The sequence below is a fragment of the Sturnus vulgaris genome, chromosome 2 (assembly GCF_052056855.1).
Source record: "Sturnus vulgaris isolate bStuVul1 chromosome 2, bStuVul1.hap1, whole genome shotgun sequence".
In the NCBI taxonomy this organism is placed as follows: Eukaryota; Metazoa; Chordata; class Aves; order Passeriformes; family Sturnidae; genus Sturnus; species Sturnus vulgaris.
The window spans coordinates 23,064,833-23,079,980 of record NC_142244.1 but is presented as its reverse complement, the minus strand read 5'-3'; the positions used below and the strand labels follow the sequence as shown (position 1 = coordinate 23,079,980).

At 36.8% G+C, this 15,148-nt stretch overlaps 1 protein-coding gene across 1 annotated transcript in view; it reads left to right on the top strand.

Moving 5' to 3' along the window:
• Nucleotides 1–15,148, top strand: part of ATG3 (autophagy related 3) — a 20,697-nt gene extending 5,549 nt beyond the window's left edge. The window contains exons 3-12 of the mRNA XM_014878619.2: nucleotides 524–573; nucleotides 1,728–1,798; nucleotides 3,523–3,630; nucleotides 5,220–5,269; nucleotides 6,344–6,425; nucleotides 6,937–6,971; nucleotides 7,710–7,865; nucleotides 8,494–8,621; nucleotides 13,149–13,217; nucleotides 14,869–15,148. Of these exons, the coding sequence (XP_014734105.1) occupies nucleotides 524–573; nucleotides 1,728–1,798; nucleotides 3,523–3,630; nucleotides 5,220–5,269; nucleotides 6,344–6,425; nucleotides 6,937–6,971; nucleotides 7,710–7,865; nucleotides 8,494–8,621; nucleotides 13,149–13,217; nucleotides 14,869–14,950 (831 nt within the window). The 3' untranslated portion in view covers nucleotides 14,951–15,148. The remainder of the gene's footprint in view (nucleotides 1–523; nucleotides 574–1,727; nucleotides 1,799–3,522; nucleotides 3,631–5,219; nucleotides 5,270–6,343; nucleotides 6,426–6,936; nucleotides 6,972–7,709; nucleotides 7,866–8,493; nucleotides 8,622–13,148; nucleotides 13,218–14,868) is intronic.

Sequence of the window (15,148 nt, the reverse complement as noted above, 5' to 3'; positions counted from 1 at the left end):
TTTTTAGTTAACATCAGTGATCAACTGTTATAGTGATGATCATTATATAAAATCTGTGCTGTTTATTTCTTTGTTGCAGTTCTCTTAATGATTCAGCGGATTTATGGTCTCACTTTTCTTACCGCAAAATTGTTTTGAACAAGAAAAAAGAATTAAACATATTTTTTTACATTAAGCTCTTTGTTGTCTTTGTAAGTTTGAATAATGGCAAATAAAAATAATTTCTTTATTACAAAGTAAACAGTCTTACTAGGGCCAGGTACTTTTTTGGTTCTTACTAGACTGGCAGGTAGCCTCACAGATTTTGAAACGCTGAATTTGCTATGATGATTAATAAGCGTTTTGGGTGAAGTTGTTTAATCTTTGCATTTTCAAAGTTAGAGAGATGGGGTTAAAATAAAGGACCCAGCTGATTGAAACATTTGTTAATTACACGGTTAATTGAACTGAAATATGCTGAGAAAAAATTGGAGATTGTTTCCTGTGACCATATTTAACAGTAATTTTTTTCCTGCCTTAACAGTTTGTTGCAGCCGGAGATCACTTAGTTCACCACTGTCCTACTTGGCAATGGTAAGTAAAATTGAAAGAACTGTAGAAAGCTAGCATTCCTACCTGTGCTTTGGTGTGTTTCCATTGGATTTAGCCATACGGTTGTCTTATTTTAGAGCAGTAAATGGGCTTTTTCAGTAAAACTTTTATGATGGCTCTATATTTAAGTCAGGCAGGGCTTATTAATTGCTGTATAGCAGTAGTTGAGATGAGGATTTTCTTGGGAATTTTTTGTTTGTTTTTCTAAGGTTTTAGTGGAAATAATCTGTTAGATACTGTGAATGCTTTTTAGTGCTTAGCTGCAACATGTCTCCCCGGGTTTGTCTTGATTAAAAAAGCAAAGGCCATGTACAACTGGAATTGCTAGGCAGTAGTTGTAAATGGTGTATTTTGACAAGCATTTGTTAATAAATCTACTCAAGTTAGCCCACAGCAGTTCACTTTGTGCAGTGATTGCCCTTGGAAATCTCTTCTGTTTCATGTACAGTAAGGGTGCAAATAAGGTGCTTCCTTATGTTTTACTGGTGTCTTGCATTATGAAACTAATCTGCTCCTAAATGAGCATTGTCTGTGCAGTTGGTATCATCAAGGTCTTCACTCTGAACTGGCCTTGAATTGCTGAAGGAAAAACGACTATGTTTGAATCAGTTTCCCTGCCCCTTTGCTGCCTCCTTCGGAGAAAACATGATGTTGAGTCTGACAGCAGTTTGGAATGGGCTGTTTAGAATGTTACTCTTATTTCAAACCAAAAACCACTAAAGCTGAAGCAAATGCTTGAGTAATGTGAAATTAAGAGTACTTAAGTGCTAGTGACTATGGACAGATTTTGTGTTTATAGAGGTCTATTTCTTGCTTTTCTGAAGTTGCTTTCTTCAGACATTTGCTACTTTGTTGTTGCTGATCCTAGAAAATTTTATATAGAACAGATTATTCTGTCATCTTTGCTTGGCCATCTCAAGGTGAAAGTAGTTTTTGAGGTGTAAAATGATTTTGATCTCAGAACAGTTAGAGGTGGCCAAGCTTTAAATGTATGTAGAGAAGAGTAAAGTTATAGCAAACCAATTCTGAGAATAGGCCAAGAGGATTATATAAGATGTTCCTGACACAACATGAAAATAGAAGGGTTCTTTTTTTGCAGATCATTAAATTCTCAAGTGGTGTTCTTCATTTTACAGGGCTTCAGGAGAAGAACTAAAAGTCAAAGCTTATCTGCCATCAGACAAACAGTTTTTGGTAACTAAAAATGGTAAGGCTGAAATGTAAATATAAATTCTTAGAATTGATGGCATGGTTGACTGCGCTGTCAACTCTACCGATTGTCTGTATTGAGAGGGGAAGCCAATATCTCATACTTTGGATGCTCTGGCTTTGCAATATTAAAGAAGTTTTTCCTGCACTCCTAAATTCTTTTTCTTAGATCACTTTATAGTAGAACTTTATACGGGACATAAAGCTTGCTTTGATGAAATATAAATGAACTTTAAGCATTATTAACCTCCTTGTCTGTCTTGGCTTCAACTCATGTTCGGTGTCTAAAATGAAAACATGTTTATTTTCCTCTTTCCTTTGGAAACTCAGGCTATTTTAAAGAGTTCTCAAAATGTTTTTCATAGTGACACTGATACTTCTCATTCAAGTATGCAGTTAATGTCAATATCCATGTCAATTAGAATCATATAAATACAATCTTAAATTATTTTTTTATCAACTTCACAGTTGTGTTTATATATTACATGTGGTAACTACCTTTTTAATGGATAAGAATGATAACATTTTGGCACTACTATGGGGAAATCCAAAAGATCTTATATCAAAATGTGTCAAAGCTATTAGATGAAGCATTAGCACTAAGAAAGCCTGAGGAGATTTTTGCTTGCAGGGGGTTGTATTATATGCTTGGATTTTCCTTGCTGGCTTTTGGAGTCTTGCAGTGCACTAGCATGTGAAAATTACTACAGTAGTGTTGGACATTGTCCTGAGATGGGCCTCATGGTTTGATGGCCAGCTCATCTGCTTCCTTTCTTTTCCTGCCCCTACTGAGGTTCCTCATTGCTCTAATCATTCTTGATCACATTCTAAAATAATGTGTTTCCTGCTGCTGGTGTCACATTGGCCTCCCACCTGAGTAAAAGTTGTGGGCTGTATCTGAGACTGGGAGCCATCCTACAGACGTCAATTTGGAAGCCTTTGGATGACTTCACTTTGACTTTCACACCACTTTCATCGCTTTCTGAAAGGTTAAAGAGCAGTTTTCAAATGGTGCACTTCATGCGGCAGATTTGTTTTTCTCCACGTTAATAGAAAAGGAAGGAGCACTTTGTACATAGTCCTTGTTTACCCTTTTGGAAAATGCCTGCTTTGCCTTAATCAGATACTCGTCTTTTTTTTTTACTATTTTCTGAAAACAATCTAAATCTCTATTTGAATGCTCTGTAAGGCTTATAAGTTATTCTTAATATCACATGAATTCTGAACTTCTAAACTTCTGGATGTTAAATTTTAATTAAACATACCTAATGTGTTGCATAAATAGCTGATGCAAACTTCTAGCAGAATTCTAAAGCCAAATGAGTTTGAAAAACTGATGAAGATCCAGGCAAAGTTGTTCTTAGTTGTTGACCAATGTGAAGAAAACTTACAGGTTCTCTCCAGTTGTTAGCAAATGAGAAATTAATTATTTTCTAATCCTTAAGAGATTGGATGAAACTGCTCTTAATGCTTAACAGAAAGATGAACTTCTAAGGCTACAGCAATCATATTTTGCATTAAGTAAAATGTCTGGTACAGCACATCAATGTATTTTTGTATGTTCATATTTTTACATTTGAAATACAGCCATAGGATTCCTTAAATAGGGATATATGAAAGATTACCACATTTTAGAAGGCCTTGTAGGACAATACCATGCTCCAGTCTGGTTTTGTATAAGAATGACTAACTGTGTTCTTTTTGTTTTCCCGTTTTTTGTAGTGCCGTGCTATAAAAGGTGTAAGCAGATGGAGTACTCAGATGAGCAGGAGGCAATTATAGAAGAAGATGATGGTGATGGGGGATGGGTAGACACTTTTCACAATGCAGGTATTCAAGGTCTTGGTTCAGATTTTGCATTTGGTAATCTGATTTTCAGTTTCCACTCTTAGAAAGTAAAATCTTTCTTATATATACATGTCTGTGTACTAATATGTAGTCTGGAGAAAATAAGTTACATTATCAGCTACTCACCTGATGGGTACACGATGTTTGACTGTGTACATGCTTGAAACAGGCTCCTTTTCAGAGATGATGACAATTATTTAAGTATTCTCTTACTAAAGTTCTAGGAAGTTATTTTAAAATATGAGCTGTGTGGTGACTCATTCCTTAGTAAGGAAATCCTGTGAAGAGGATGTTAGTTTAAATTATGGATGCTCTACTAAAAAGAAAGAAGATGTTAAGTACAGAGATGAGTGTGGGAAATGATCCTTTTTTACAATAAGCCCTTAAATGAGCTTGTGTTTACAAAGAAATCTAAAAAATACTGCTTATATGAATCTATATCACTGGCTTTTCTGGCACAGTGTCTTATAAATACTTCAGGTTTTTTTCAAATTATATTAGTTTTAGTCTATTTCTTGATGTTCTATCATGTGTTAATACAATTCTGTCCTTCAGTGTTTTCTCTGCCATTTCCAAAGGTACTCCTCTCAGTTTTTACTTTCTTTGGTGTAAATTTTTTTTTTTGCTGTAATGTGGAGAAAGTTCTCTGAATAGTTTACCAGGGTGGGGAGAAAAAGGGATGGAGATTATGGCTTTTTTTCCTGTACACATAGATGTTTCATCACTGGCAGTTCTTGAAGGCATCATTGTTCATAGTCAAATGCCCCCACACAAAAGAAATAATTTGAGATAGCTTTGTCATGTCCTTGAATTATGTGTGCAATATCCATCTCTGCTGTGAATAGACTCCTCTGCCAGGTTTTTCCTTTCATGGTTGACTGGGTTGGGCACCATACAGTACAGCACAGCTGTAACACCCTGACTAAACTTGCTGGGTCTCTTAGTGCTGTCAAATGAGATAAAAATCTGTTTCCACGGCTGAAGAATTAATCAGATAAATGTCCTCTATCAAAGCGGAACCTTGGCATGTATCCCAAAAGGTACTGTGTGATAACTGCAATAAAACTAGAAAGCTAATGGGAAGGAACTCAAGAATGGACACTGCTATGATTTGGGATGGTTTTATACCCCCACTTCCCCTTCAGAGTGTTGAGTGCTCTGCTACATTTTGTTTTGTCATTGCTTTCAGGAAGCCCACAAATACTCACAAATGACTGCCTTTTTCATGAAGTTGAGTTTCATTATTGTGATGTGAGTACCTGTCCTGAACTCACTTTTATGCAAAAATACCTTAAAATGGAAGTCCAAATTTGCAGAGTTCCATAATGGACTTAAGATATGGCACATGTCCACTGTGGTGCTCTGTGTTACTGGTGTGGTTTGTTTAGGGATGTCCAGCACTGAGCTTGTCACCAAAACCAAATGAACAGCCTCTCACATATCAAGGTTATTGTGAGATGTGACTTGGAAAGATGAGACACTGCTTTCTGAAATCCTTGCAAACTCTTTCTATGCTATTCTCTAACCAAGAACCGAGCTTTTTTAACACAAACTTGTTGTTCGATTTACAGGTATAGTGGGTGCAACAGAAGCAGTTAAGGAGATCACACTAGACAGTAAGGTACTTGTTTCTGAATTTTTCTGTTGCTTTATTACAGACCTGAAGATAATAATAGTTGTACCAGTGGCAATCTATTACTCCCTGTGAAAGATTAAATTATGCTTCATCACTAATTGTTTTGCAGATGTAAAACATTGACCCTCAGAGGCTGTGATATTAGTCTAAGCATGTGCATCTCCTTATTTGTGTGCTTGACAATGCACTTCGTAACTTTAGTTTCTTATCGGTTTTGGTGGTTTGGGTTTTTTAAATGGAAAAATCAGCCACCTGATGCTCAGAATTAGAGGAGCTTCTAACTGGAGCAGTTATTTGGATTATTCTCCTAAAATATTTTGTGAAATCTCTGTAAATTGAGACCTTTGCTTTCTTTGAATTTCATTGGAGTTTTCCATTGGATTCTAATGTTATACAAGGCCTAAAAGTTGACTGTGGGCTAGTGCTGTATTTGTTTCTGTTGGACTATGTTTCCTTGCAGAATTACATGAAAATGTGATACCTTTTGTGACTCTCCTGTGTCTTAAAACAATTACGGAACAGGACAGGGCTCATAGTGTGCGAAACTGGGTGACATTTTCAGTCATACGGTAGAGTTTTATGTAGTCCCACAAAGAAGAGGGAGTTGGACTCAATCATCCTTATGCGTCTCTTCCTTGAGATATTTTATGATAACTGCTGCACAGTTGGCTGTGGGTTAGAACTTAAAAAAATGTTAACCTACATGTTTAGTCTTAGCTGTTTAGTCATTGCCTTTCATTTGAGATAAGTGGATCTTTTGATTGTTTAACATGGTCACTTTTCTTTGTTTAAGAATTAAATCATTCCGGATTGCCAAGTCAAAGGAAAACTTTTAAAATTCATTTTTAATGTCATACTAGGGCTTTGAAACTAGGATGAGTTATTGAGCAAATATTTGTGTCCAGTGTAGTCCTTAATATTTCAGAAATTATCTTTCTGGCTCACTGAATGTGTTGACTGGACTTAGCACCTTTTAGCACCTTAGCAAATTTTTTGGGATTGTTAGGCTATGTACATGTAACAGTCATTAAAGCAGTATTTTCATTTTAACTTCTAAAGGATAATATAAAAATACCAGAGTGTTCAGCATCTTGTGAAGATGATGATGAGGAAGATGAAGGAGAAGCTGCAGACATGGAAGGTATTTCCTTAAATTGGGCAGGACATATTTTATTTCAGGTTTTCAGCTAAAGCAGTACACTCTAAAACATCACTCATTCTTTGCAAGGAATTCATGCTGAAAAGTTTCAGTAGGCCTGTGTTCTTCAGTGTCTTTTGTATGGTTTTATTGATGCATGTTTAGCCTGTGTGCCAAAAACCTGATTGAATGTTAGTGATTGGGAAATTGTGTAGCAGAACAGATGTAAGAAAGTATAAATTAGGGATTTAGCACAGCTTCCTTCCAGCTTTGTACCTACACTTAAATTCAATCTGCCTATATAAAATCACTGAAATACTGCTCCTCACCTACTTACTGTAGTCTTGGTCAAATTTATGTTTAAAAATTGATAGTCTGGTTTGGGGATTGGGAAGTTTACCTGAATAAAACTTGTTTAGATACATACAGACTTTTTAAAAGTAGTTGTTTATGAATGACAAATACAATGACTGGCTACAAGCTGAACACAGAATTTTATGGGTCTTCTTTTCAGAGTATGAAGAAAGTGGGCTATTGGAGACAGATGATGTGAGTGAACAGTTCTCTCTCTTGCCTGTTACAGTATAAGCACAAGCAAAGTAAAAATAATGATAACTAATGGCTGAAATAACAAGCTTATGAGTGGTAGGGTTACTGAGCTTGGATTCCTCTGGATTTGTCTCCTGCCAATCTACTGCACTAACCTGAACCCTTGAGTCTTCAAAGATTTTGCCCACAGAAAATTTTCCTTGGTTTTGGTAATCCTTTCTGCTCTGCTTGTACACACAGCACTGTATTCATGAGAAGTTAAAAAATGCAGTGGTGGTTCTTGGGCCTTACACAGGGAGGAGGAGTGGCCTGTAGGTTCAGTAGATTGCACCAATCCATCAGACCTTTATGAGCGAAAACAGAAGGCCTCATTATTTGTCATACTATGCAAAGGTCTTAATAAACCTGCACAAACAGAGATCTCTCCTTCTGAATTTCATTGGAATTGTCTGTTATTTGTGAAAGAAGGTGGGGTGTAACAACATAGCTGCCTACTTCCTTAAGAAATCAGACCTTTTTTGAAAAGTAAAGAAAACCACCAAAAAAGCCCAAAAAATACTTTTTGGAGGAGAAACTGATACTCCTGATTTAGAAATGAAAACAAACCATGTTGGGGTTTTTTTGTGCCCAGTTAAGAACGTTATTAAAAGTTTATCAGTTTTGCATAACTATGTAGAATGGGAAAGGAGGGAAGCCAATAAAGACTATTCTAATCTTGTTATTTTTACCTTGAACCAGGCAACGCTTGACACAAGACAGATTGTAGAAGCTAACAAAACCAAAGTTGATGTTGGAGGGGAAGATGCTATTCTACAGACTAGAACCTATGACCTCTACATCACTTACGACAAATATTACCAAACTCCAAGGCTCTGGTTATTTGGATATGATGAGGTATATCTATGTTGGGTTTTTTCCCTACTTCTGTGGAATTAGACTCACTGTGTCAAATAGAAAGGCTATTTTGTTGATTATTCGCAATAGAAATTTAAAGGAAAAAATGCTGAGAAAACTGTTAAGCAAAATAGGCTTGTCAGCAGGACTGTTATTGTACTTGCAGTAAGTTGGAACAATTTCACTGAAAACTGCACATGATAACTGAGCACGTTTTGAAGGAAGCCACTGGTGTTCTTGCTAGCAGTGTAGAACTGGTAATTATTCCAGTAAACTCAGTCAAGTGAGCAGGTATGTGTTTTCATCACCTTCAGAAGGAAAGGAATATATAAATAGTTCTTCCCTTTAATCACTAGGTTTCTTGAGTTGGGTAGAGCCCACTGCTCAAATACCGAGGTGGGAACCTAGTTGGTTGTCAAATACATTCAATTCACCACTCAAAGGAAAATCTGTGCAGTACTATTTCTATACCATATGGATTTTAACACACTCAGTTCTTTCATTGTACCTTCAGAATTTCTTTATTTTAGATGCTTGTAATTTTTGGGGCACGATCTGTCACTGGTGTTAGAAAGAAGCAGAATTCTTTGTTAGTAACACTTTGTTCTTGTTCCCTGTTCCTCTATAGCAGCGGCAGCCTTTAACAGTAGAGCATATGTATGAAGATATTAGTCAAGATCACGTCAAGAAAACAGTGACCATTGAAAACCATCCTCATCTTCCTCCACCTCCCATGTGCTCAGTTCATCCATGCAGGTAAGTCTTTGTTTCTGGTCTGATACAGCCTGGTGCAGCAAGACACTTCACTGCTCTTGTTAAGAATTTTGTTCAGGTTTTCTGGACATATTTCTACAATTGACTGCTGTAGTAGTCTGTTAACTTTTGAGGCAGTATGAAATGAAGGGATCAGCAATTCTCAAAGTTCATTCCAGTGCTCACTGCAGCGTGTTCTGCAGTTAGCACTGTCTTCTCTGATCAACTTGCTTTTTTAACTCAGCTTCGCTATTGTGCTGGTTTTGCTCCAGAAGATGGCAGACTACCAGAATTTCATGAAATAAAGTTTTATCTTTTTGTCTATTTTTTGGGGAGGGTAGAAGTACAGGGTATACTTTGACAGCAGAAAAAGCTGTTTGAACATGAAATAGCAGTTACTTATTTTATGTTAACTACCTCCTGCTCACCTTTAAATTTTGCACTGATACATAGAGATCCTGTGATTGTCACACCAAAATATTTCTTGCTGCAAAACACACTTGGGTTTTTTTGGGTATTTTCTGTTCCATTTTCCACATTTCTCACCCAAGACATAGGAAGCTTGTAGTTCTACGTGCTGCACAGTTATTTTTTCCAGGTCTTTGAAAGGTGCATCTCCTCTTAGATGTAAGCCCTAACATCCTTTTGGGTGTCTCAGTGATACAGCACCAGTATCTGAAACAATGTAATTCCTCTTGAAAGTATGAAGTTCCTGGAGATACAAGTTTGGTCTTTTATCTTTTAAGAAAAGATACTCTTTGTATGATTGCATATGTTTAAAAGGAAAAATTCAGAGTTCAGATTGCCCATTTAAGTTTAATTTCCTTTGACTTAAACACTTTGGATATCCATGTCACTAGCTGAGTGTCAGATGAATTTCTGCACATACTACCTAACTAACTACTTATTTAAGCCATGGTATGTTAATGAAATAAAAATTTGTCAAGGTTATTAAAAGTGTAGTTACTGGAAGGGTTCAGAATAAGAAAGTCCCTGGGTAATTTCCAGCAGTATGCTGGAAATTAGTAGTGCTTTGGACAGAGCATTTATGAGATGTTTGTTCCAGCCTCTTTATTGAGCATGTACTTTAAGATAGGAAGCAGAACCAGGCAGATCTTTGTTTTGATCCAGTAAGGTCTTCTTGTACCTTGTATGAACATACTGGTCTTCAACTCAACCTTCTAGTGACTTTGACCGTCTTACTGTTTGCTGTCTGAAGGATTTTGGACAAAAAAATGGATGCAACTTTTTTGTTCAACTAGTGTTTTTGAAGGAGAGTCAAGTGGGAGGAATGTAGGAGGTCTTAACAGACTGACTGGGAAGATGACTTATAGGAGAAAAGGAGGAAAAACGTCCTGAAGCCAAAATTTAATTTACTTTGTGTTTGCTGGAAGCCTTGCTAGTGAATTGGGAAGAAACTCTTGTTGATGCATATTTGGAGGGCACTCTCAGAACAAAGGTGCAGAGATATTTGGGCATGGCAGCCCTCACTGACTAGGTAGAATTGTGAGGTTTATACTGTGGGCTGTGGCTGCAGTGTTATCTGCTTAATTTTAGATACTACTCTGCAAAGGTATTAACAGTGCACTACTAATCTGTGAATTTGGGTTGAGTCTCTTCATGGGTGTGAGCCCTGTGGTCATGTTTTCACTTCTTCCTCTGAAGACAGTGAAGTGCTTGTTCCTTTCTTATGTAATCTACACTTATGCTTGAAGGAATGGTTTGCACCATGAGACTTGTTTCAGCTTTAAGCATCAAAGTGATTATTAATAGTGAAGTGAGACAGGTTTGTTACTAGTCTTAAAAGTGGAGGAAACTGTAGCCCTTCTCAAAAAGTGATGTCATAGATCTGCAACTGCTTTACATTGAAAAGAATTTAAATGGTGGTGCTGAGGCCGTGAAGAAGGAGGCTAACAGTATATCTAAAATGGAGGTTTTTTAAGTACATTTTCTTACTCTCCACTATTCTATTTTTTCAAGTTGGTAAGGCTAACAGGTAAGACGGTCTGGGCTTCTGCATAAAAACCGATACCCAAACTGTTGCTTTGATTTTCACTACGAGTGTTTAGTTATGTCTGCTGCTGTTGCTTCCCATCACGTTACAGAAATTGTGTAATGTAGGATATTTGTATGATTCCAAACATTTTTCTTGCAACGTGAGTATCCTTGTGTCAGACGTTAGAGAAAGGAAAGAAATGACCGTCAGATTCCACTGTCAGCTATTTAGATGGCTTCTATTTTGAGTAGTTAAAATGTTCATCTTACAACTCCTCTGTAAGTTGTAGTTCTTGTCAGCATTTTTATGGTACTGAAAGGAGTGCAGTCAGCTTCCTCATGAATTGCTGTAAACTGCTGTAATAATGATTCTCAGCTTTTTCTGTGGGTGTTATGAAGGGACTATGAAGCAAGTTAAATACTAAACACATATACAATTAAATCATAATTACTTGCACTGGTTCCAAGGAGTTACTTTTCTCCATTTCAGAATAAATAGTGATAGGTTTCTGAACTCTTTTTGCTTCTAATGTACTCTAAATATCTGCAGGGAAAATTTCTAGATAGTAGGATATTTTAGCTTACATTTCTTCAAAAGTTATTTCTTTCCATTTTAGTGTATTTTATATTCATTCCTCCAAGTTTTCTTAGAGAAGGAGATTGAAAACAGGAAACAAACTTTACAAAGTTTATAAAGCACCTGCAAAACTTTTCATGAGTAACTGTATGACTGCAAGAATGACCATTACTCTGTGGCCATTATAGAATTTGAGATGCCTGAGTAGTTCTTAGAATACAGAAAAGAAAAAATGTCATTGATATGTATGAATTTGAGCCAGTATGCTGTTAAAGACTTCTAATGGCTGCATGGTGACCTGTATTTTGCACCAGTAAAAATAAAAATAGTACACAATTATACACAGTAAGGTCAAAACTTAAGTTTTGGCAGTGGCCAGGTTCCTACAGAGAAGCAGCTGGCCTTGGCACCTAAAATGGCATGTGCTCTGCAGGCCATCGTGCGGGATCCAGATTTGGAATCAACTCTAAGGGTTAGTTGACTTGCAAAGACCAACAGTAAATGACAAATGCTGACCTTTAATATTTCCCCAGACTTGCATATTCCTGTTTACGTTGTGTCTTGGTAACTTTGCAACAGCTTCCTTCCTTGTTTGCAGTCACTTGCAGCATGATTAACTTCGGAAGTAACTACTAAATGCCAGTTGCTGGTCAGCTATTTAGATTGACGTACTGGTATCCCTTGATGGTCAGAAAGTTATGCAAAGTCTGCTTCACACTCATCCTTGTTCTTGGTTGGCACTTTGGTTCTTTTGGGATATTTTAAATTGCTGCTGCTTACTTACCTGCAGTGCTGTGGAGACAGATGCCCATAGCCCTGTATCATGTCACTGGTGAAGATTACCTACAGAATAATCTATTTAAAACAAGATTGAAGTATAAGTAAGATTTATTATACGACCTGGGAGTTTGTATTAAAGGTACATAAATAAAACATAATTTAACATAGAATAGTTCTCCTCTCTGATTTGATATGTTCTTTATCCCTTAGTTTATGGGATAGAAGAACTACCTTGAATACAAGAATATTACTTCGAAATTGTTACTGGTCATTAATCATTAAGGTTATTTCAAACTACAGCAGACAAGGTCCTGACTGATCTGTTCTGGTTGACTGCTCGTTGAGCAAGGAGGATTTTAGACGAGATGATGACCAGTCTCTTCTAGCCCTGGCTATTCTCTAATTTTGTGTTGCATTTCCAGGAACGGCTTTGTACACAAATATTGTGTGGTTCATAGTAAGTCTGGGATGTCACTGATGAGAATGTAAAAACTCAGTGAGCCGAGGAAATCTTTATCCTTCCCTGTAGTGCTTTACAATATCAGAGTTACAAGAAAAAAGAAACTAGCTTAGAAACTGTTGATTTGCCATAGAATCTAAGTTACCAACAAAGAAAGTTTCTATACCCTAAACCATTCCTGGAGCAATAGTTGTGAATTTATGCAGGGTTGATTTAATCTGCTTTTGCTGGGAAACTATGAATTGTTTTAGTGTTTTAAACCTCTTCAAGCTTTACAAGTCAGAGGCAGCTAAAAATGTTAAAGCAGTTTCTAGACATCATCTTCAGGGGGCATTTGGGAACCTCTGGTGGCTGGCTGCTGGTCAGTATTGCCTTCTGGGGACTTACCTGGGGTTTTATTGGCATTTAGCAATTAAAAGTTACACTGGTGTCAAGAAGTATGCATTCAATCCCATTGCACTCAGTCTACATTGTAGCATACAACATTTTTTACTTTCCATGGGAATATAAGGAGCTGTTAAATAATGTTACATTCATCACTTAGTGTTAATTTTCAGCTACTGTTGCTATTTTACTTTCTCAGTAAACTGTGAATTTCCTCTTGCTGCTTCTGAAGCTAATGGTCCCAAAATTATTTAATTTGCGCAAAACTTGTTCTTGCTGATGAAGAGGGAGTTGCCTCTTCCTTAAAATACTTTGTTTCTGACTTTTTTTTCAGGCATGCAGAAGTCATGAAAAAAATAATCGAGACTGTTGCAGAAGGTGGAGGAGAACTTGGAGTTCACATGTATCCTTTTTCATTATTGCATGAATTCTGGGAGACTTCTTGGAGTGTGAGGTCTATTACTTCAAGGTTCATAAGCTGAAACATAATTGTGCATGAAAGCAGTGAACAGCTATTTGGGGTAGCACTTGCTGGAGTTCTGAGATGAGCTTCTTTGTGCAAACAGACTCCATTAAGTTTTGGGGGGAACATGAGGTGGCGTACAGCAGGAGCAATGGGGAAAGCAGGTGGGTTTGAAGGGACAGGATCAAGCGCTTGTTTATAAGGTGTGAAGGAGGTAATTGAGCATGAAACAGAGATGGCAGTGTATGAGGGTGAAACTGGAGCTTCACAGACTCCAGAGTGTAATCGCTTCTTAGGAGAGCAGCTTTTGTATTAGATTTTAATCTGAAATTAATTTCTGACAGGTGTAGAGGGCCTACTATTCTCTATTCTGCATGTGAGCAATATCTTGGTAAAACAACATTGCTGACAAAAAGCAGTAAAAATCACTTAAACCACTCTGACATGCCTCACAATTAGAATTTTCTTTCAGGAAACTGATCGTAGTTATGCTTTATAGTAATCAATAGTATGCTTTCTGACTAGAGCAACCTCCATGATCAAGGAAAGTGTGTCCTTTCAAAATAGTTTTCTTTGCTGCTGTAAGGCAAATAAGCAGGAATTACTGAGCAGCTAAAGGTCCTGAATCAGTAAAATCCTCATTTAATGTATGAGTTGAGACTTGCTCAATTTGTGCAACAAGCGTCTGGAACTGAACTGGAAAATAACATGTCACAATTGTTCAAACCTCCTAGTCTACTGAATAGTTTAAAGTAGCTTTTTTTCTTTCTTTTTTTTCCTCTTTTTTAAATCAGTTAACAAATTGGGGCAATTGTAACATTTCTTTACTTATTTTCATTTATCTTCCATTTGTGAAGAAATGGCCCGTGAGACTGTTATGTCAAAACAGTTGGGTTTACTTACATCCAGTACCAATGTAACTTAATAGTCGGTTGAAAGTAATGATTTCTATTAATTTTTCAGTTCCCTGTCTGCCTCTTTCCCACATGGATAGAAACTTTAGATTGTAATTATTCAATATACTCCAGACTGCAAATTCAAGCCCAACATGCATTTGCATGTGATATATACAAGGGAACTCTTCTCTGCAAAGGCAGACTGTTCAGCTTGGTAAAGCTAATCTCTGTATTTTCCCTTGTGAACATGCAGGAGGTCTTTCAAAGGATGGCTCCGAATAGGAGCTGATTTCTTTTTCTGAGCCCCTGAAACAGTGAGGAGCCTGCTTTCCCTGCAGCTACAGGAAAGTAGCTAGGGATTAGCCTTGCTGGATACAATTCACCTTGGCATTTGTTAATAACAAATGCTAAGAATGTAAATGGAGTTGGTAATGTTTCTGTGGTCTCTGCAAGATATATTGAAAATAACTCCTGGTTCCCTGCATTAACTTAGACCAGGAAGGTCTATTTTTGGTCAAGCATTGAATGTCATTACTGGAATTCTGCATTATTAATCTCCCAGTCTCTTAACTAAAGTACCTAGGTGTTATTTTCCTATTAGCAAGAAACACTGCTGAGCAGACCATTGAATGTGACTTCTGCTTTGTTTTGCAGGATTTCTAGCTATTGTACATTTTCCTTAATAAGAAACTCAGGTACCTTCTTATTTTCTTGAAATTTGTACAGGCGGTCATTCCAACGATAGAGTATGACTACACAAGGCACTTTACGATGTAACTAAAATAAGAGATGTGTTCTTCTAATTATCAAATCTTTTTTTAAATAACCCATCCATGTGACTTATACAACATTATACACAATTTCTGTAATTAATCTTTTATCGACTCGATGCATTAAAATAAAATGTTCCATTACCAGCCTTTTTAATAAAAATCTCTGTGTGTAATATAAATAAATCACTTTCATTCCAGTACA